Raw genomic sequence first — 24,197 nt, 5'->3', positions numbered from 1 at the left:
ACTTTGAATCTCTCCTTTCAGGGTAGGTCTGGACTTGCTTTTAAGGTGCTCACTCAATTAGGTCAAGCCCACTTAGGATAATCTCGCTTTAATTAACTCAAAGTGATCAAATTTGGAACCTAATTATATCTGCATAATCTCTTCACCTTTGCCATATAACACAATCGCAAGTGTGAATATCCCATCCTCTAGGGCTGGGAATTACACAGGGTGTGCACCCCAGCGGGTAGAATCTTGAGAGTCATTTTAGAATTCTGCCTACCAGAATGATATTTTGCAAAGGACTTCTTTCACTTAGCAAAATGCTTTTGAGGTTCATCTGTGTTATATTAGATTTTAGTAGTTAATTTCTTTTTTTTGGTAAGTAGCATTCTATTGTATGAATATACTGCATTTTGTTTACCCATTCACCAGTTGATGGAAATTTAAATTATTTATGCATTTTTGGCTATTATGAACAATGCAGCTATAAAGATTTATGTATAAGTATGTTTTTTTTGTTTGCTTTTACAGCTCCACTTTCCTTAGTTCTCTCTCTCTCGTTTACCTTCTCTCCAAAGCCCCAGTACATAGTTGTATATCCTAGTTGTAAGTCCTTCTAGTTCTTCTGTGTGGGGTGCTGCCACAGCATGGCTTGATGAGCAGTGCTAGGTCCCCACCCAGAATCTGAACCGGCGAATCTTGGACTGCCAAAGTGGGGAACACGAACTTAACCACTATGACACTGGACTGGCCCCTATAAGTATGTTTTTATTTTTCTTAGATAGATATCAAGAAGTAGAACTCTAGGTTGTATCATAAATTTAAAGAGAAGTATATCTTAGCAAAGAGTACAGCCCTTGGATTCATGTGTCCTGATTTCAAATCCCAACTGCATTCTTACTAGCTATGTGATCGTGAGCAAGTTATATAACCTCTCTGTACTTCAGGCTTCTCATCTGTAGTGATATTCATCTGACAGTGTGACTGAGAACTAAGCAATAGTCCATGTGAAGCATTTGTACACGGCTTAACACAGACTAGACGTTCATTGTTAGCTACCACTAATACTCATTCTGAAGACCTGGTAGGCATTCAATAAATATTCACTGACTGATCAGTATGTTGAAGACTGTTTTGCCAGATAATCTGCAACATCTGTATAACAATGGTTCAGATTTACTCTTTCATTTCTTTCGCTTTTGCTTTAGGATAACTCTCTGATTGATCCTTTGAGAGATTTTGTCAAATATCTAATACCTACAAAATTCCTCAATAAACTTTACGTTTTTAAAACACTTTACAAATAATAAATGCAAATAATGAGAATATACAGAAATTCCCATTTCTGTAGTGACTTTTATGAAAGGAAGTTGACATACTTAAAATCTAATTCCCACATGTGACTTTTAATATTCCGATCTGTAAATCAGATAAACCCTGAGGTTTTGGTTTTTGATTTTTTTAACTACAGGCTGGTGGTCTGTCTGGGGTAAACTTTATGTGTAAGGAAAAAATAAAATTTTATTTGCTGCTTGCAGACTAAATAATTCTTTAAAGAGGAAAGTTTATTGATGTTGAAAGCAACATGATGCCTCTTGGGTGAGGGATGACCTGGGCTAAAACTGCCTCCCGCTTCTCCTCCTCTTTTTCTTCACAGTCTTTTAATTAATACATCTGCTGATTAAAGGTTCATTAGCAGGCACATTTCCTATTCTTGGAAAAATAAGGTTATTTTAAGAAATCTAACAGGCTCAAGATGTCATGTTAAATATGAGTGTTTTTCCCCTCTTATATTTCATCTTTCAGATAGCATATTAAAACCTTTTCAATTCTTCAAATTGTTCCATGCAACAGTATGGTAACTCCTCCTCCCTCTGTTTCCTGCTAATATAAATACATAATTCCTATTGTAGGACTGTCATAATTCCTTGCACGCTATTGCTATCACTGAGCTTGTCATGGGATAATTCTGTTTCTAGAAAGAAAAGACCTGAATTTCTCCCCGAATTCAGATCATTCATCCTGTCAGTCACCACAGCTTTGGAAATCACCTGGGGACAAAATGTGTGTCTCAGACCAGAAAATGACTCAATAAAGATTCTAATTTGCCACCATCAAGGACCCTAGGAAATCAGTTCAATCTTACGGATCATAAAGAGTTTCCTTTGTTTAGCAGCAAACTGGGAGTTAAAAAGCAAGGAAGTAGGAAGTTCCTAAAAATTATACAGGCTCTTCAGACGGAAGGTGTGGAGCTGTGTCTCTGAAGTGATGTTTACTAGAGCAACGTCTTCCCACCGAGTCAATTAGCTATGGGAGGATCATAAACTGGCTTGTAAGCTCCAAACTTTTCACATTTTCATCTTGTTTCTCTGTTGTTCTAAGTATTTAACAAATTATTTTGCAAGTTGTTGGAGGCTTGAACTATGATGAAATATCCAAGCGGGGAGAGTTTATCTACACTTCTGTTAGAGTTTGATAGTGGGAGAAAGCAAGTCTGCCCTTCAGCCTGAAGTAGCAGCAGTAATTCAGGGGAGAACTCCAAAAGGAAGATGACATCCAGGAGGACACTTCTGGTGTCACATGATTCAACCACTATCTGGATCTGGACATTACCTTTCTAATGGTAAAAACTTCAAGTTTTCGTGTGTGATTTCTAAGAGGGAAACAATTTCTCTCATACCACCTCTACTTGATATGATCCTGATGCTTCAGCTCCTACAGACCTGATTCATTATCACATTAATAATATAGAAGAAGATCCTTTAAAATGCAGTGATGATGTCACTCCCTTCCCAATAATCTCTATTAACCACAGATACCCCAAAACACATGCAACCTAAATCAAAACTGCTTGCAGATTCAAAATACACACCTTAGCTCACTTCCAAGCAGGAGACAACACTAATTTCCCCCGATGTATATAGAAAATCTCCAGTTGCCACTCTTTAAGTGGTTTCTCTCACCCTTTACTGTTGGAGGATTTGCAGACCTCACACGGTTTTTTTCTTTTTTCCCACAGCCAAGTGGTCTCCTAGCCAAAGTTCTCTGAGCTTCTTTCCCCCTGCATCTTCTGATTCCTTCTGCTGTTTCCTTTCTGTGACATCACAAATCACACATACACACAGAGCCCCTTTGAGCGTTGCCTCTTTTTCTCCCCTCCTTTAAATTGTTTCCCTAATTCCACTCGATATAAATCACTGCATAAACTATAGGTCTGAAGACCTGGGAGCCTAAACCCCCTGCCGTTAAGCACAAGTTTATAGACTTGTTATTTTCATTATGGCTTTGTAAACGACAGCGTTTGAAGCAATGTGTGGGTTAAGCAAAAGAACACTAAGGATTTCAATTGCTTAGATGTTTGGGATCTGTGGTCTTGAAAAGTACACTTGTACTTTCAGATGTGAAACAGCCAGATTTAACAAATGTTAGCTATGTTTTCAAGATTCAGTTTTAGTTTAAGAAAGGAGGCTTCATTGCAAGCACAGATGATGCATTTTAAGAACTGTGCATTACTGAATTGTGAGCCACAGCATGGACCCCAGACATAGTATGTTAAATAGAATTGATCCACTGAAGGAGCTAGGACACTTCCAGTCTTAGTTTAAAGGGCTTTTTTTTTTTCCTTTTTCACTTTTATCCAAAGCTTTCTTGCTTGTTTATTACTAAATAAATCACTGATATATTTTCTTTTACTGAAGGGCAATGCTCTCTTAAAGGAAGAAGGAAAATTACTTGATTTCTGCACTTTTTAATTTACAATTTGGAACCCTCATTTGATGTCTTCAAGTCATTTGATATAATTGAATGCGACAATGAATATTCCAGTTTATAAGATACGTGTAAGGTGTCATATTACTTCCTGTTATGGAGTTTAGTATTAACTTGGAATGTTTTTATATCCTGCTATTATAGAACAGGGCTTTTCTAAATCTTAATGTAATTATTGATACAATGCTGCTACTACTCTCTACTGCTGTAAATAATCTAGTAAAGCACTTTCACATATACAATTTCAGTGAAATGCTGTAACTTTAAGAGTAAAAGTTTATTTTTCTATTTAATAATTTAAAAAGGAGTTGGACAAAGTTTCTAGGAAGAGGCCAAGCCTGGACTGAACTGGAGTCTTGGCTCCAGCACCTGTGCGCTCTCTTTTTCCTCCACGGCTATTGGAATTTGGTAAGAATTGATCATATAACATTTAAGCATATTTCACAGAAGAACTGGGGACAATGATCACTAGTTTGTTGATACAATACAATTTAAATTATTAAATTTAAACTATTAAATTAAACATTAAAAATTTCCTTCTTAAATATTATTCACTAAAAATCATAAAATTAAAAGCAAAAAGGTTCTTCTTTAAGAGGTTTTTATCCCTTTCTTGAAATATTCTGATATGTGCAAAGATCCTGCCTAGCACAATGTCCTAGATTTTAGTCCTGGCTGTGACATCTATTATGATGGGTATGTCATCTCTCTGAGTATCACTAATTTGCCTCACCTGTGAAATTTCCTGACCTGATGACCTCAACGTTTCTCTAAGGAACAAATAAAATAATGTTGACAACATGTTGAAGACTCTAATGTCTGACATTAACATAGGTACCATTGTTCTTTTTGATGTTTTAAGATAAAATCTACAAATTGGTAATAATTTCATGAGATATTCAAATAATTGTTTTTTAGATGATAGAAGTAAAATCTTTCAAATTTGAGAGAAAAAAGAGCCAAGGAAAAGACATCCCCTTCTCTAGAGAGGTTGCATTTTCTTATGGTCACCTCTCAACACTCTGACTCATTAAGCAATGCTCTCATCTCTACATTTGTGTAACACTCCTACAATACAGGATGATCCTTCCCCCAAAATCAAGCCAGGTATAAACATTTCTTTCCACTCTAATTACCCAACTTCATAACTTCCTGTGATTTATCACTCATTGGGAAGTAATTATAAATTATTTGGGGCTGGAAAAGGTTTTATCAGAAACAACACACGAGAATTACATAGACCTATTTGAAAAGTGTTTCCATTTTTTTTAACATCTGAAAATAATATTTATGTCCTTTTCGATATATCTATTAATGAAAAGCCAATTTGTCTATTTACACTGTACAGACTATCTTTTGTTAAGCCAAAAAATTCACAATGATTATGCTTAGGGAAATAATCTAAACACAGAAAGAATCTTCCACCATTATATTCACATTCAGAAATGCAAGGATTGGCTAAATCTGGAGGTTGGAATACACAATTAATAAAAAATGCTTCAATTCAATTGTTTAGCTAACTGCCATCGTGTTTCCTCATTATATTCCTCTTAAAAAAATTTTACTAGTGGCAATTTTCCCAAATACTGAAAATGGGAAATACCAGTGACTGGCAGAATCATTTCAAAGAACGTGTGGCCATTACTAACATCATCATAGTAGAATGGCTTACACAGTCCTTGAGCACCAGGATTATATATCTTTGATTTCTACCCAACAACAAGAAAGTTGTTATGCATAGAATTACTCAACAAATAAAGAAAGGAAGGAAGGCAGAAGGGATGTGAAGAAAGGAGGAAGAAAGGAGAGTAAAAAGGAAGGGAAGGAGAAAATGTGGAAGGGAGGAGGAAAGAAAGGAAGGAAGGATTACCACTACCTAGCTACTATATGACTTGGTTCAGCCATAAAATTGTCATTTTGTGTTAAAAACTAAATTTTTCTCTAATATTGATTCATGCAAGAGGAGGTGATTTGCCTTCTCAGTGAATCCAATGCATCAAAAAGACACTATCCTAGATGTGGGATCTCTACACCAAAACAAGATAAACTCAAGAAATACATGGCATTAATATGTTACTCGTTGGGACAACTGAATGTCACATTTTATTTGTAGAGCTTATATTTGATATTAATTATTCTTGGTGAAGAGCAGGCAAAAGCACTAAATTGCAAAGTAAATCAAATTACACAAGATAGCATACGCAGCATGTCCTGCCAGAAAGAATCGAAATATTTGTCAATACAAATAGGACAGAAACCTTGAGTGTTCTGTCCTGGTTATGACCTGGTGACGGACTTTGCTTTCGTGAATTTTCAGCGGGTCACCTGATGGACACAAATGATCTTGGAGGAGTTGAGAAAAATGGAAGGCAAACAGAGATGCAGCATTTGCTGAGCACTGTTGTAAAATCATCTTGCGGGCAATCAAGTGCATTAGTTTGTGACAATGGAGCTCTTCATGAGCTGTGGCAAATTTCAGTGAGGTCACTGTTCTTTTGTGACTGTCCCTGGATTCTGCTAAAATAGTTTGTCTATCAGGTTAAGTATTGCAGAAAATAACAACTTCCTTCCAGGTATGGTAATTAAGAGGATGATAGTAAACTGTTAATTGGGTCAATCTCCAGTATCGTTTACAAACAATTAATTTATCAGTTACAAGGCTGATATTTTTCTATATTCTTTAAGGAAAAGAAAAAAGTACCAACATACAATTTTGATATTTTAAGTAAAAACTGTAGTAGGTATTTCTTATGACCCTGAAGTTATGGCAAATAAAATGAGAGCCTCAGAGAAGCACTATTATCATAACAGAACCATTTTATTTTTATCCTGATGCTCTTTAGTGTCATTTCCTCTTATATGATTGTATGGTATGCAGCAACAGAACATCATAAGAGCGATCATGAGCTCAAGAGAAAAAAAGGTTCACACTATTAACAACGTTTTTTCTTTTCTTGGCATTTATTATTGAACCTTGGGGTCCAAGTCCTCTAGGCTATGTTGCGCTAAAATCTCTTTAAAAATATCTTAGGGGAAAAAAAAAACTGGTTGGCTTCTTCAGGCTTGGAAAAAATGAATATACATTATATGTACATATAGAGTTATTCATAAATTCTGAGCATCCAAATATCCTATGTAGTAGTCTGATTTCTTGAAAGACAGGAGGGAGCAGCACGGTATACTTTCATCTCTATGGAAACTACCTGAGGCCGCATGGGAGTATGCTGGGGAGGTGATTCTTTTCTGCTGATTAAGCCTTAGCACCCCAGCCAAACAAGAGAAGAGCCAGAGATGGCTTTCTCGTGAGGAAGCAGCCTTCTCCATAGGCATATTCAGTTCAAGTTAACATTACTTGAGTGTTTAATCTATGAAAGCTCCTAGTCTAGCATTGGGAAAGAAACATATCCTGAAGAAACAAGAGAAACAGGGAAATTTAAGGAGCTTTCTATTGGCAAGAAAAGACGTGAGATTCATTGCAAAACATAAAATACAATCAGAATATGATCATTATAAAGTTCTTAACTACTCTGAATACGTGGAGATGGAGAAGTTGGTTTCTGCTGAATTGGTCAGGCAGATTCTCGAAAGCTTTGTAGTGGAGTTGATATCCACCTGTCCCTTGAATGTGGAGGATTTTGAAAGAACAAGATTGTGGGGAAGGGACTCCATAAAAGAAATACGACTGCAAAGGCCTAGAGATAGAAACCTCCATTGTATTTTTAAGGGAAAGCAAATATTCAAGTACATGCAAGGGTTATACTGTGTCAACTCTTCAATCAATCCAGGTCTGACCCACAACCCTTAATTATCTGGAACATTGTTTCTTAAACTGGGATCCAAAAATGTGTTTTCAGCAATCTCAAGTTCTATGAGTTTTATTTTTAGATTAATGTTTCCATTCCCTTGATAACTTGGGGTTGACGAAAATGTTCTAAAATTAAATTATGGTGATATTTGCAGAACTCTGTACACATGATAAAGACCACTGAATTGGGCACCTTATATGTGCGAACACTATGGTATGTAAGTTATATCTTAATAAATCTATTGAAGTTTATTTTATCCATTTTAAGCTGTATTTTAAAATATACATTTTAAAGAGTATTTTGAAATAATGTATTTTAAAATAATGAAATATGACCTTCATTACTTAAATCAATGGTTTTCTTAGTAGGGTCTGCCCACCACTGTGAGGTTCTTAGCTATATTTTAAAGGATGCCCAAGGGTTCCTTTAAAGGGAGTTTTAGATTATTGCTAGGATATACAGGCAAAAAGTGGAAATTAAGAAGTGAAAACTACAGATTTTAAAAGTAGGAGATAAACATGAAAAGAAATTTGCAATCGGGACAATTTGGTTTACAAATTAAAAATTCCTTTGGTAATATATAATATAAAGAAATGGTCTGATTTGAACCAACGCACATATGGTATGTATCAGTGCAGTTGGCCCCCCTTATCTGCGGTTTCACTTTTCATGGTTTCAGATACCTGCAGCCAAGCTCTGTCAGGAAGCAAATGATTCTCCTTCTGCAGTATTGTCAGAAAGTCATAGTAGACTAACACTACCCCACAATGCCTACATCATTCACCTCCCTTTATCTCCTCATATAGGCATTTTTTCATATTACATCTTCACAAGAAGAAGCATGAGTACAGTACAACAAGATATTTTGAGAGAGTGAGACCACACTCATATAATTTTATTACAGTATTTTGTTATAATTATTCTATTATCAGTTATTGTTGTTAATCTCTTATTGTGCCTAATTTATAAGTTAAATTTTAACATAGGTATGTATGCATAGGAAAAAGCAAGGTATATGTGGGGTTTGGTGCTATCTGCGATGTCAGGCATCCACTGGGAGTCTTGGAACATATCCCCCATGGATAATGGGGGACTACTGTATCTCTACTCCAGATTAGATTGTGACTACTTTCCCGTAGACTGCCCAGAGTTTGAAGTCAATTACCTCTTGACCAAAGGTAGTTAATTTCCTCTACTTAGACTCTCTTGATCCTTCCTTTAGATTTTACAATGTCTAAAAGCATAATCTAAATTTTAATAGAAAACTGAAGGTTTAGTTAAAGAACTAAATTCTTTGTTAAGAAAAGAAGTTGACATTTCTCGTTCCATCCTAACGGCAAAATTAGGCTCATTGTTGTTGTTCATGAGTTTTAAGTTTTACATGTGACTGAGACAGTTAGAAGAGACCCAGGAAAGGACTATCAGCCAAATGTGACAAACCAAGGGTTTGAACAATCTAGAAGGATCAAATCTTTGGATAGAGCAGGATTTGTTTATTTAATAAATCATTAAATATTTACCAAAAAAAAACCCAAGAGGCATACTTGGCCTATCAAGAAATTAAAAATAAATATCTAAAGCAAGAGGATAAATGAGTCATTGATTGACCTGGTGACAGGCTGTAGAGTGACAATGAGTGCTTTTTCCAACAGCTTGCCTGAGACGAAGCCAAGGAACCAGCCTGGAAACCAGGAACGAAATGTAGACGGTGGCGTGTGTCACTTGGAGTGCTGCATGGTGACTGTCTTCCTGCCAAATGTACAGCAGGAGCAGTCACAGCAGCTTAGCTGTGTTTTAGGACCTAATCGAGACATAAACCACAACTGCTGCTGTTGGCAGTGACAGTGGAAATCTAACTGCATTCCTAATTGGAAAGGAGGAAATGTGGACAAAGAGAACAACCAACCAAATCTCATCCGGACAAACCCACGATGACCGGGCTCTGCCGCAGGTTAAGGAAGGTGCACATTTCATCAAATCTCGAAAGATAACAGTCAGAACAGATAAGGAAACACACTATGAACATGTTGTCCGATACATTCTCACAACATTGATGCTCTCTATGATTTTCTTTCCTTCCTGTCCGAAGGAAAGAAGATAGATCATGAGGCCATCATGTAGCAGACAGGTTGTCATGACTCAAACACTTATTTGTGAGCGGCACGTGAATTGCTGGTTTTCTCCATCTCATAGCTTTTCTGCAGAATGGATGCTCCTGAATGATAGGAGGCAGTGGCTTCTACAGGATTTTAAATCGTGCCTGAGACTTTTTTCTTTCAAAGAACATTTTTATAGGTCTTTTTTTCAAATTATGAAAATAACATGTATTCATCATGAAAATTGGTAGGAAATTTAGAAAAGCACAAAGAAGATAAATTTCCCATACTCCTACATCAAAGGAAAATATAACCACTACGACAATTTTATATATGTCTTTGTAATTTTTGAGTTCACTTTACAGTCTTCCATGGGTCAGTTTTGCACCAATTCGTATTGAATTACCGGGGACTGTGGTTTTGGAATGAGCACACAGAGTGAGATACTAATATGGATCCAGGTTTTGCCTATTTATCCAGCCTTAGTGCTCCCTATTGCCTACATCAGTTATGTTCCAGGCGTACTAAACTCTTTTCTGTACTCCAAAATACCATGATATTTCATCCTCTGCTTGGAGTGCCCTTTCTTTTGATGCCCAATTTGTCCTTGAACTCTCCTTCATCATAAACACCTATCTCAATCTTCTTCACCTTTCTGAGATCTTCAACAGCCCTTCCGAATGGGTTAATACTATCTTTGTTCAAGCTACCACCAGAGCCCCCCAGCACACAGCTCTATTATTCCACTGTCTTATTGCATTGCTATTACATTCTTACCTGCTCATCTTCCTTACTGGACTATAATGGAAGAGATACTGTTTCATCTCACTTTTACCTGCGCCTAAGAAAAATGCCTACTTCGTAAAAGATGATCAATAAAAAGTGGTGACTAAATGAATGGCTGGACGAATGAATGAAGTTATTTCATCTTTCTCAGCCTCAATTTTGATCATCTGTAACATGAGAATAATAGCAACCATTATATTTGCTTTAAGAATTAAATGAATCAACATATTAATTGCATGACATAGAGACTGACCCATGGAAATAGCTATTTGTTTTCCCCTTCATTGCTAAAAAAAAATTACTTAAATTCTAAGCTCTTTTTTAAAATTTTCTTTGACCTATCTACCAAAAATATGAGTGTTGAGAGTCAAACAAATGATTTCTCTGAACATGCAGTACTACTGTGGTGATGTTTTTGCAATACTAATTTATCCAAGCTCTGTGACTGCTAAAAGCCTAAAGAACACCCTATAGAAATTAGATAAACTAGAAAGAACAGAGGGTAATAGAGAGTACTTTGATAGACTTGTATTTTAGTCTCATTAAATGCTATACAAATGCAGGTAACGTTGGAGAACTTGTGTTTCTCAAGTAATAGTAAGACATGGAAAAGTGTTTGACTTTCATTCTTCCTGGTAAAGAACGCTGTACTCCAAAGAAAAAAGGAAAGGACATTGTTTAATGCTTTACATGAAATTCCATTTCCCACCACATAATTATTAAAAGATAAGTAGCTCCTGCATTATTAATAAGAATAAATAATAAGATGGCAATTAAATAACTATCATTAATGACTTGTTCATTAATATGTTAGTAGTTGGCTGTTTTATCACGAAGAGAAATTAGAGTAAGATAGTAGGAAAATTCAATAAATAATAAAACAGAAAGCTGCGTATTGTGTCTCAGTTAATTACAAATATATCTGATTCTTAGGGAACTGTAAAGAAGAAATTTGCATACTGAGAACAAAAGTAGTTCAAAGCTAATAGGAGCTTTGTTACAAACAAAACTCGCTCATGTCTCTTTGAGTTTAAGTTTGTTTACTCTTAGAAAAACTTGATTTCCTGTGTCTAAGGAAAATAAGCTTATAAAAAAAGATGAAAAGGCTGCTGTATAGCACTGCAGTAAAGGATGCTAACAAATTAAGTGTTAATGAATCAAAAACATATGGATTATACTTCACTTCAAATAGAAATGATTTTAGAATCCAGGGGGAACATACTTAGCAAAATGTAAATAAGTCTTTGTCAATCTTAAAACCCAAACATTTACAGTGTCTTCAGAGAGCTCCTAGTTATCCCTTTCTTTAGTCTTTATCTACCATTTTCATTTTATAGAAAAGCTCGATCTCTCCACGGCCAAATGACCTTGCAAAAGTTTAACAATATATTGGGTAAGTTATAAACAAACACCCAGAAGTTCAGAGACAAAAAAGACTAAGGGAGAAATATGTATCATTTAACTAAAACCACAACACTAACACATAACATTTTTCTCTGTTCCTTATTTATGGTGATTTAAAAAACAAAACAAAAGAAAACTGTCACTTGCCATATACCTTTCTTAATCATCCTACTTTATATATATACTTTTAAATTGTGCCTAAGATTTATATTTTCAAATTAGTTGGATCAATATCAATCTTTTCATTGTGCAAGAATTGGAATTTATACAATGTTAGTAGTTGCAATTACAGTCCACATTTATCGGAAAACCTTTAAAAGATAACTGTTATCATGCTTCTATAGAATTGAGAATTTGTTCAATGCAAGAAGAAAATAACACTGGATATGGAGTTCAGAATATGGATTTGATTACTGAGCAGAAACCCCTTTGTTTAAGATAATTTAGGCTTACTTTTAGGCTATTCACCCAGGTCCCTAAGATACAATCTTTTCTGGGAAAAAAATTAACGTTCTTCTTCAGTGCAACAAAGTATGTTGTTAGCACCTAGTCTACATCAAAGAACCATTCATTTACCTTCCTACATTGCTGCTAATGTCTCTTTCACTAAGTATTCTGTTCCAGAGTCCAAGATGCTTATTTATTTGTGGGTACTTAATTCAGTGCCTAACACTTAGTGTAAGAAGCCTTTCAGTCAATTTGGCAGTGGAAGCCTCCACAAGGGAAGGCTGTGAGTACAAAAGTCCGGTGGAATCGCCGTCAGGGGGCCAGAAGTGGCACATGTAGAAGGTTTGAGGGCCCACCTTTTGTTCTCTCGCTATTAGGAATTAAGATGCTCCTTAGCTCTGATTGAGTTAAGATGTTTGTATGCATCCCACCTCCTACAATCAAAGCTTTGAACCAGCAAGATTCAAGGGTTCTTTGTTTTGTAGTCACCACTATCACCTACAATTTTGGATTCAGTTTGACTCTTGGGTTCCATTTCCACTTGCTCCTCCATTCCATTCGTAAGGTCAAGTTTGGCTAGTTACTCACCCTCACTTACTTTCAAATCCCCATCAAACCTGTAAAATGCTCACAGCCTTGGACCTGCAGGTCAGGAGGATGAGTATTTGATGACACATAAAACACAATCCACGTGATCGTGGGATTCAACTGAATTGGATAGTTAGAAAACGTCATGGATAATTTAGACCTTCCATGAATAAACAAGTCTTAATGATGAAAAATTGAACTATGTATTAGACATTGTTCAGTGAACTATTTGTTTCCCAAGAGTCAAAAGTATTAGATCTTTAAAATAAGCAATTTATTGAGTTCAGTGCAAAGGCAACCCAAATCCTTAACTGAATGAATTATTTCTTTTTATTAAAACTTCCAGTGGCTTCCTACTGCATATGATAAATATATAGTTCCCATTATTGTGCACATTTCCAGTGTGCAGTCCACCTCTCCAGGCCAATCTCTTGTGTTTTTCTACCTTTCTGTCCTTCGTTCCAGGCAAAACAAATTGCTTTCCATTTGCAAAGGAGTTTCCTGTCACCGTGCCTCTACTCACTGTTTCCTTTTGCACGGAAAGTCTATGAAGTGCCTCTACCCCAAGTTCCCATCATCAGGCTTCCATTTTCTCTGTTGCTACTACTTTGCCTCTCACAACTCCCATTGAAGTTTTTCTCCTCCCTGACTGCATTCTCCAAGTAGAAATGAATACTACTTCTAGGAAAACACTGTAGTCATATCACGACACACTGCCCACAGTTTGCTGTGTCAATAACAATGCTTAGTTTTACCTTTGCATATAACTCATTACTAAATGTAGACTCAGCCTTTCTTAATTATGTCCTTTTATTAAAAATTATAAATTGTATATAACCTTCATAATAGAATTTTATCAAGAAGGAATTAAAGAACTCAAACAGATGTTGTAGTCCCTATCTGAGTGCACAAATGTAGGAGATAAATAGCGATTCTTAAACAAAGATGAAGGAACAGTCTATGTTCCTATGTGTGTGCATTTCCTTGTGCACATTCACGATAAGAGGTGGGCAGCTCCTCTTCAGAGTACCTTACATGCTTCCATTGTACATCCGCCTATTAAGAAAAACTATTCTAATATACCACAAAAATAATAATCTTCACTAATTGCATATAGTAGTTCTCAGATGTACAGACTCTTGAGAAATAGACATTCTAGTTTTTATGCTTTCCAATTATGCTGCTTGAATGAATATTTAAATTTACGCTCCACTGTCCCACAATGCACAACGCTCTGTAATCCTCCATCTCTCCTTAACATCCTGATATTTTTATGAGCTTCAATAGCCCATTTTAAAGTGGTAGTTTCTTTAACAAAATAATTACAATGTAAATTAGTCTTCAACAAATAGTAAGGCACATTTTGGAATTAAAGTCCTAAGTATTGAAGCTTTGCTTCCTGATATGTTTAAAACTGTTATATAAGTTTAACCATAGCCATTCAATCTATGTACCTAGAAATATCGTTTCTTCTGTTGCTAATGAAAGTCCTACGGCACAAATTTATTAAAGGTATACGTTTGCATGGGATAATAATTGGGTCGATAATATTAAATTCATAGGCTCATTATTTAATTGCAAGGGCAGATTATGAATACAGCTCCTAAAATGTATTTTAATGAAAAACACTACATCCTGACCTAATCATATCAACCTTATGCTATCTAATTAAGGATGCAAAAAATCATTAGAGTTGCAAAATATTAGTTCCAGCTCCATCAGGCTGTGAGCTGCCCCTTCATGAATATATATTTTTTTACTCCATGATAAATAGTTAATGAGGTAAAAAATGACAAAATTTGCATGTAGGCAAATTAGTTTAATAGAATGATGTCTTTTCTGACTACTGAAAGTGACCTTTTCCTTCTCAAAAAAATGGCTAAAATACTTTGAAATTATCATCTGGCTGTCTTTGCACAAATGACAAATTATATGTATGAACAATATAAAAATTACAAAATGCAATAATCCTAAATTCTCATCATACAGTAAATGTGGTCTGTGCCTTTGCATTTATCAATTTAATAAAAGGAAATTAAGCATATTATAAAGTGTCCATTTATGCAGCAATTTTTAATCCAGAGCATAAAAATGAGAAGCATGCTCTTAATAGCTGGCACTATAGCGAAGATCCAGATCAAATTTTTAAAGCACAAGGATTCTAGACTACTTACTTGAAATACTTTTATATTAAAATGTCTATTCCAGTCATAATTTAGCATTTTAGATTATAGATGATTGTTCTCAATTAAACTGGCATTATATCTTGAAATTAGTAATCAATTATTCAACAGGGCTACCTTGCTTCCCAATTGAAATAAACTAAATAACCAAACATAAAACAGGTTAAGAAGAATAACAGACGAAAATTAATCAGGAAGAGGAAGTCTTCATAGCATGAATACCAGGTCATGAAGAGACAGAACAAACAAGCAAAATACGTGTGTTTATCCACTTGTTTGGAAGTATTTATGTATTCTTAACAAACATAACCCCAAAAATGAGGAATAGGTGCTCTACAGATTTTCAAGTGATTGGCATAAACATCTCCGAGAGTCTCGTCACTGATGGATGCTGAATCTATACATGTCGGGAAAGGAACAGCAGCAATTTATCGAGATATATTAATTTCTGTTAATGGCCCAACAGAGTCTAAGCCAAAATATTTTACTTAAGACACAAATGCCTTTGATTAAATTGTTTACTTTAAATACATGTAACCAAATTATCTTTTTCTTGATCCATTTCAGTGTGTACACAAAGTCAGGATTATGGTAACTCAAGGTTTGAGTTCTCTTCCTGAGTTCTACTCTTGTCCATCATGGGTCAGCTAAGCCATTTTATAAAGAAGGAAATAAATATTAATTCTAAAGCATTTTAAGAAATTTCACATCTCCTTTAATTTTCCTTCTGGCACCTGAGCATTAGTTACCCCCTCCTTTTCCTCCCCTTCCTTCTCCCTCCCCCACCCTCCCCTCTCTCTCTCTCTTTCTCTGTCTTCCCTAGCTAAAATGAAAACAATACATACTAAAATATTTAGTATTCCTCTAATATTTTCTCTCTGTTTCCCTCTATATTCTCTTTTTAGGTACTATTGTTTAAGTGAAATGATTTTGGTACTCAATTTTTTTAGATTCCTTCCAATTTCCTAAACTTTCATGTTGTAAAACTTAATAATGAAACAAAATGTACTCTACGTGCTCCAGGCACTTTGAGATGATCCTAGAGAGAGAATGCTCTTTGCTTCAATTTTAGGGTAATTTCAACAATTTTGGCCTTTTAAAAATCATGCTGTTAATCACGGATTTTTGAAGAAGAGGAACTAGAATGAATATATGGTAAAGTAAAATTTGTTTTGCTTCAATTCAGGGACGGCAGTCTTGGAAATGTCTGCTGTGATGTTATATTAACTATCAAATTAACAGTGTTCAAGACACATCGAGTACACTGATAGTAAACCCATGTGGAATTTTTTGAAAAGCTGGTGTTTAGGTTTGTATCAAGTAGAGAACAGAATGAGGTAGATTGTATGTTCTGTATATGGGCAAGCAAAACATGTTTAATTGTTCAACCATTCATGCATGCATTCTTTTATGTACTGAACAAATAGACAATAAAAAGGTACTATATTCTGCAGACCTGGTTAAAAAATGAGGACACATGGGGCTGGCCCAGCGGCACAGTGGTTAAGTTCGCACGTTCCACTTCGGCAGCCGGGGTTCATGGGTTCGGATCCCGGGTGCAGACATGGCACTGTTTGTCAAGCAATGCTGTGGTAGGCATCCCGCATACAAAGTAGAGGAAGATGGGCACGGATGTTAGCTCAGGGCCAATCTTCCTCAGCAAAAAGAGGAGGATTGGCAGTAGATGTTAGCTCAGGGCCAGTCTTCCTCAGCAAAAAAGAGGAGGATTGGCAGTAGTTTTTAGCTCAGGGGTAATCTTCCTCAAAAAGAAAAAATTGAGGACACAAAGACGGAGAAGCCACTTGCTTATTCCACAAGATCTTAGTCTAAAAAGAAACAGGGACACATGGACAGGTAGTTCTCAGGTTGTGTGCTCCATGCTGGAAAGGTCAGGTGAAACAGGTAGTGTTGACACAAAGGAGATCGTCCATTCTGGGCAGGCTCCACAGAGAAAACACGCAAGCTGAGAAGCTGAGCCGGGAAGAATGATTGATTTGCCAGGTAGTAGATGAGGAACTGGGAGAATGCCCTCCCAAACAGAGAGAAATGATTGGTAATGTGAAACAATATGACAGAGTTAGCAGATTATCCATATTTTTATATGGCCTAATCACATTTTGGTAAGAAGCATTAATTAAGAGGAATTCTGAGAAGGGGTGGAGAGATGAGGATATGGGAGACGTTGCTGGAGGCACAGGAAAGAATCAGTTCAAATGGCAAATACACAATAGTATGAATTTTTGCTTTTATTCTTCAGGCAATTGGAACTTATTGAAGGGTTTATGACAGGGGAATGCAAGGTCAGACTTGCATTTTAGAAGTATCATTCTGACAAGAGTGGAGAATGAATTAATGGACAGTATGACAATGTAGCAACTGCAGCTTGAGACAGAGCAGTTAGCAAAGTCTTGCTGTTCTTCAGAAGTTGGTCCTAAATATAAGTAGTAGCAAATAGAATAGAGAAGAGCAGATATCATGAAGTAAAATAAATAGAACCAGATGATCAAACTGAAGAACACTCTATGAAATAAAAAGTCTAGAAAACTCTGAGTTTTTGGATTTTTGCCATGCAAAGTAGATGAAGATACCATGTACAGAGATTGTGGAAGTATAAATGCTGTGGTTTTGTGATATAGGTGAAATGCATGTGTTAATTACTTAATTAACAATATGTATTTAGTCAATTTTATTTAGGCCATACTGAGTTTTAGGTATCTTGAGACATTCGTCTGGAGATATCAAGTAGGCTACTGAATTATATTAGTTTGGGACTCAGAAAAGAGGTGTAGCCTTGAGAGACATAAACTCACGTGTCGCTTATCGACAGGGATACCTTCTGAGAAATGCGTCATTAGGCAATTTCATCATTGTGTGAAACATTGTGTGAAACACAAACCCAGATGGTATAGCCTACTACACACTTAGGCTATATGGTACTAATCTTATGGAACCACCATTGTGTATGTGGTCTGTCGTTGACCAAAACATCCTTATGTGGTGCATGGCTGTATTTAATAATCTTCTGCAGGATGGAAGACACAGATTAAAATGAGGTTAACCAAAGGACACTGTGTAGAGTAAGAAGACGAATAAACCAACTATACGATCCTGGAAGACACCAACACAGAAGAGGCTGATGGAGCCAATGAAGTCTGTAAAAATGATTACTGAAAGAGGGAAGAGAACCTAGGGGCTGACTAACAAAGACATCAAAGGAGGAAGGAAGGAATAACATTCTCTCCCTCCTGTTCACTCATTTGACTGTTACTTTAAAGTCAACAATCTTGTCACACGTGGGAACTCTGTCACTAGCTTCTTTTCTATTCTTCACAACTCTTGTGTAATTTTGTCCAATAAATATACAGCAGGCATCAATAAATATTTCTATAAGAAAATAATAGTGCTAAACTATAAGAACCATCTAGTCACGTCTCCTCATTTCAACTAATAAAAGAAATCAATACACACTTGAGTTGCAAGATTTGTACAATGGTGACAGTCAAATACAGTAGTAAACGGCTGCAAGAAGAATGTGAGAAAATTTAACAACTTGCTAATATGCTAACAGCATGAGTTTATTTTGTGCGGTCAAAAAACAAATCTACTCCAAACCAACTCACCTTTCTTCTTTCACCACTGATTCCTCTCCATTGCTCAGATCTTTTCACTATATAACTTAGCTCCTGATTGGAAATCTCCGCATCATATGGTACAAAGAACTTGGTTTCTTCACTGTGGATACGCTGAAATGCATCTACTATCCAAGAATCATTGTGTAATCTAAGAACAAAAATATTAATTTACATTTCTTTTATCAGTTTCTATTTATTTAGTTTATTATTGCCATTTCTTTTTCAGAAATTATTTGACTAAGTTTCTAGAAATTATTCAATAATTTCCTTCACTAAATATCATAATCCAACAACAACAATCTGGAGATTGTTTTTTTTTTTTTTGCAGTTATCTCTAATAAGCTTACCATTCTGATTTTTGATGTCTAGGTAATAGACTGTAGGAAATTGAGAAATATTTAACCAATAATTTGTATTAGGAATATCTAAATTAGTTCTAATGTGAGGGATTTGTCAAAGGGAATTTAAATTTGGGTTTATTCTTCCTCCGCGAGCTGGTTTTCGTGCCCCTGTGGTAGAAACCCCATTGGATCAGCTCAGTCAGCACAGAGGTTTTGCTTGGTTGGTTGTTTTCCAGTGCGAATGATAAATTGACCGATTCGGTGAAGCACCTAACCTGAGGAATTCCTTCTTTAATCTTTTCCCACTTCTCAAAACACCCTCAAATATTAACTTAGAAAAACGCTGCTTTTCTTGTGATCTAGTAATGTGACAACAAAGTATCTTACTGAAAAACATTAATATTTCATTAGTAAGACTTAGGTGAGTATGACAAACATTAATTAGGCCAATGCTTATAAAACTTTTCCATTAAATGCCCCTAAGTTCAGAGAAGAGAAAAAGTATATTCTATCCATAATCTATTGGTGTATTTGTTTTAATATAGTACGTTTCATTTTTAAAAATTTGAGTAAAACTGAAACTCTGGGAAAATATCATATTTATCCTGTGATTCAATATACACTTGGCTCACCCTGTGTACCTGGATCTAGTTTAAGAAGTACAAAATTGTGCAACCAAGCCATAAGCCAGATTGAGAAACCTAATGCATCACAGTGTCAAAGAACTACTGGTTTGAGATATAAGTTTTTACAAAATGCCCAAGGTGTAAATTGGACTATCAAGATAGCATCACACGGAAGCATCTTACCACACAAAGTAGAGAATTGCAAATATTTTATTTCGATGATCGGGATTTTTTTTGCTTTAAATAGGTTAGATAGTTAAAACTAAAATTTATTATTTCATGTTAAAATGGCAGGCGACTTCACATCCGTTGTGTTACCTAGCTTTACCTTAATCTTGTCTTGTACATATTAATACCCTAAAACCAAACAAGTTAGTCTTCCTGTTTATAAATAACAGAGACAGAATTTAAACTCAGAGCACACTCCAAAGTTCATTTCATTCCATCATCTGAGTCTTCAGTGAAAATAACCAATACAACACAAATCTTCATTTAATGACCTCTGTCTCAATTCTTTCCAAAATAATAAAAAAGATTTTTCTACTCAACTTGCCAAATATGATCTATGTGGGTTTTTTCCCCCAAATATTTTGCATTCATCACAAAGTGGAAATAAAAGCAAAACTGCCACCCAGCGTCACTGATGGTCCAATACAGGCTATATGGCTTGGTGCCATCTTGAAGTGTAACTACTACTCTTATTTGCTTTGAGAGTCTAGGTCGGCCATTTGAATGATTTGTTAGTTGTCTTGTTAAACAACAACTAGTTTTTACCATTCTCTTAAGCTTGTTTTATGTAACATTCATCTTTTTCTTTTAATGGTGGTAAGATTTAATGTAGTTAAATTACTGTCAATTTGCTGCCATAAACATTTTCTATATGAAGATTTTAAGTGCAGGATTATCAACAATGCAATTAACTTTGAATTAATTAGGGATCACAGTCCTGTTTCTGCTAGCTTCTGTTCTTTTTGCCCAGAAAATGTCTGTCTCCTCTTTATATCTCCTCCATTCTGTGTGAAAGAATAATTACATAAACATCCAAGACTGGATCGACAGGATGGTAAACAAATGTTTTAACAGAGAATAAAATGGCACATTGAAGTATGGAAAGCTGTACAAAGATTAATTGCGTTTTAGTTTTATTTAAAAATTTTTTTCTTGCCATTTTGAGTGGCATTTTCCATTGGAAAGCTTCACGACGGGTTGTTAATGAGTCAACTTAGCAACTTTTATTAGATTTTAGCATATCTTCCAGCTCTATTGAGCCAGCTTACACAAACAAGAGAAAAAGAATATATAGTTGTATATGTAAAATAAGAAAGTAAATTGAATGTTAATAGTTATGCAATTCATTTGATAATATAATTAGTCAAGCTGCATAACATTTATCCAAAAATAAATTATTTTATCCTTTTGGATATTTATATAGGCCATATTAATCAAAGTTGTTGCTTGTCTATTGAACTTTCACTCTTCTAAATTTCTTTAGAAACTTAAAGAGCCCAACTAAATGTCAAGAAAAATTCTATAAAGATAAACGATGTAAAAAGTTTCAATTGCATAGATAAATTGGGCATTCATGGACATTGACAAGAGAAAACAATAGACTATTCTGTCTATATATACAGCATTAGAATAATCCAGTAAAATATTGTTTAAACTTTTCATGATCATATATAGTTATGAAAGTTTGTTATTCTCAAATGAGTCAGAAATTACATACATACATATGTTCATGCATTTTCTGCCATTTTGGGTGTGTGTGTGTATAAATATCAGATTGAATTATATAAAATTGAAAATATTGAATCATATTGGATGAGACAAAAGCAAGAAAAGCAAACATGGAAAAATTTTAATAATTAGTAAATCTAGGAGAATATATAAGTTCATTGTACTATTTTTGCGATTTTTGTAAGTTTGAATTGTTTTCTAATAAAAAGCTAAAATTTTATGATATACTATTGAAAAATACATCATTTATGGTGATGGTTGCAAATTTGAATTTCTTTTAACAATATAGCTATTCAATGTCTAAAAATTTTACATTTTTAAGTTATTTCTTCAAATTGTAATTAAAGGAGAAACTACATCCCACCTGTCCACAAAGCCTTAGGCGTTATTGTTTATAGAAATAGGTCACATATTATGCCACAAGTTCTGATGATGGCCAATGAAACAAAGTAATTTACAAAGTCCTCTGCCCTGTGTCCTACATTTGAAGCAATTCATTGCTTGGTGAGCGGCAGTAGCTATTACGTTTGGTTCACACCTGAATGTGGGTCATTCACAGAAACCTAGTATGTGACATTTCTTTTAAAGCCAAAAAGGACAAGTGTGAACATTTAGCTAATACAGTATTTTAAGGGTCATGAGAAGGATGGAATCTATAATTTTAAATAGCTCTAAAGGCAAGAAAAATCATAAAAATTAAGAATCAAATATGATTGCTTATTTCTAACTCGAAAAGTTACCAATGAGTTTGGCAGTATGGCTTTACACACATTGTAGTCAATGTGTTTATGATGTAAGCTGGAAAACTACTTATCTGCTGGAGTGATTACATTAGAATGCTTCAGGGAAAGCTCTGAACAGACAGTGTATCAATGGTCAAACTTCTTTTGGCATGACCAGCATGTGCTTGACAAAATTCATTCTTATTTTGTTTATTGTTAAAATCCACATATTCTTTAGCAGAATTGTTGAACACTTCAGATGAGGTGTATGACATTGATGGTTTTATATGCATGGAGAAAGCTTTTGTTGCCTTTCTAGAAACTCCTGACTACTCACCATTCTTTTTAAGTGTAATTGAAATTCAAATGGCTTTGGCTTGGAAACGGAGGAAAAAGGAAATACAAGGAAAGAATAAAGAAGAGGAAGAAAATAAAGAAGGGAAAAATAATTTTAGAAAAAGGAAAAGAAATTCAGAAAATAAAAATGTGCACACAAAGAGAAGTAGTCAAGAAACCTCCCTTTCCCTTTTTCAGAGACAGTTCTATCACAGCTTTCTAATGATGAAGTGTATATCCTTCGATCTATGTGTAGTCTCACGCCGGTAAGGGGGCCATCATCCTCTTAATTCATCCCTCATTGATTTGTTCATTCAGTCAACAAGTATTCACATACGCTTACCAAATGCCAAGTAGTTGGCAAGTGTAATTAGTAGGGGAGGCGATAGGTGAGGATTATAGGAGGAGGTGGAAAGGAGGCCGTATGAGTCTATACTTAGAGATTCTCAAATGATTATGAGAGCCAATGACATATTATTAAGGGTTAGGATTCTGTTCTTTCTCATGGCCACAAGGACCAGCTCTCCCAGTGCATACTGTCTTATATTCCTATGAGGGTACGGACTCAGGTTATGCAGGTAGATCAGTTTTACTAGGGAAAGCCCAACTATAAAGGGTAAAGTGAACCAGAAGAACTATGAAGCATTTTCCTGAATCAAACTCATCCGTGAGGTCTTAGCCACTAAGAAAGCACAGGGCTGATAAGAGGTCCTGATCTCATGATCAGTGTCAATGGCAAAAAAGGATTGCTTAAGCACTTAACCCAGACTAAACGCTGAGGCACCTTCCATCATTTGTACCACCGCAGAATGACAGCTCCTTTGCAGATGTGACCAAGGTCACTAGGAAGCCATCTGCATTTTTGAGTATCTGAGCATGCCTCATATTAACCTCCCTACTTGTAGAAGGAGGTGGAGGATGGGGGTTGGAGACAGTGGAGTTGAGATTTGGGATTACCAAATTGGAGCAGAGAATTGGCAAGCAAGGAGTTAGAGGGCATTCTGCATCTATGATGCGTTTAGTACTTCCCTGGGTCCCTTGGACTTTTTCCGGACAGTGCCTAAATTTCTTGCATTTCTCCTGCTATGGACATCCGTGCAACCCTTTCAAACTTCTCCTTCCACATTGCAGTATAATTTTTTAAAGTTGACTGCGGCCAAAGAATTCAAACTAAAAGCCTATTTTGATCACTTCGATAAGTCAAACTAACACACATGAGAGTTGTGTGTATATCTTTTTACACTTCTTCATTATGTTCCAGCTGAGAGTTTAAAATAAAAAACACATGAGAGTTAGTGTCATTTGAACATACAGCCTGTGAGCCACATTTTATTTGAACTAGACGGTGTGTCTTCATCATTAAGAAAATGTATTCTTTTATTTATTCATGTTTTTAATTCAGCAAATATTTGTTGTGTACCTATTGTGCTCTAGGCACTTTTCTGGGTACAGAGGAAAGAATGGTAAATTCTAGAATCAACAACCTTGTCTTCCATTCCCAGTGCAGCATTTCACGTTATTTTGTCACTATATTTTTTTTTCTTTTCATTTTGACTTGACTACTTATGTAACATCTAAAATACGTGGTTCAGAAAGTTTGACATACTGTTTTATGCACGTCATTCTCATTGACTTGTGGCAGCAAACAAAAATAGTTGTTCATTTTGTCCACTTGCTAGTTCAATTCTTTTAGTGATGAGTGTGATGCTGGCAGAGAGAAGCAGAGAATGACACTGGCTTATG

At 35.5% G+C, this 24,197-nt stretch overlaps 1 protein-coding gene across 1 annotated transcript in view; it reads right to left on the bottom strand.

Moving 5' to 3' along the window:
- The window catches only part of LOC106845862 (uncharacterized), a 310,124-nt gene that overhangs the window by 56,505 nt on the left and 229,422 nt on the right, over positions 1 to 24,197 (bottom strand). Inside the window, exon 17 of the mRNA XM_070516801.1 lies at positions 18,681 to 18,840. Coding sequence (XP_070372902.1) covers positions 18,681 to 18,840 — 160 coding nt within the window. The remainder of the gene's footprint in view (positions 1 to 18,680; positions 18,841 to 24,197) is intronic.

The sequence above is a fragment of the Equus asinus genome, chromosome 8, assembly GCF_041296235.1.
Source record: "Equus asinus isolate D_3611 breed Donkey chromosome 8, EquAss-T2T_v2, whole genome shotgun sequence".
NCBI classification, from domain to species: domain Eukaryota; kingdom Metazoa; phylum Chordata; class Mammalia; order Perissodactyla; family Equidae; genus Equus; species Equus asinus.
This window is presented reverse-complemented; position numbering and strand designations above follow the sequence as displayed.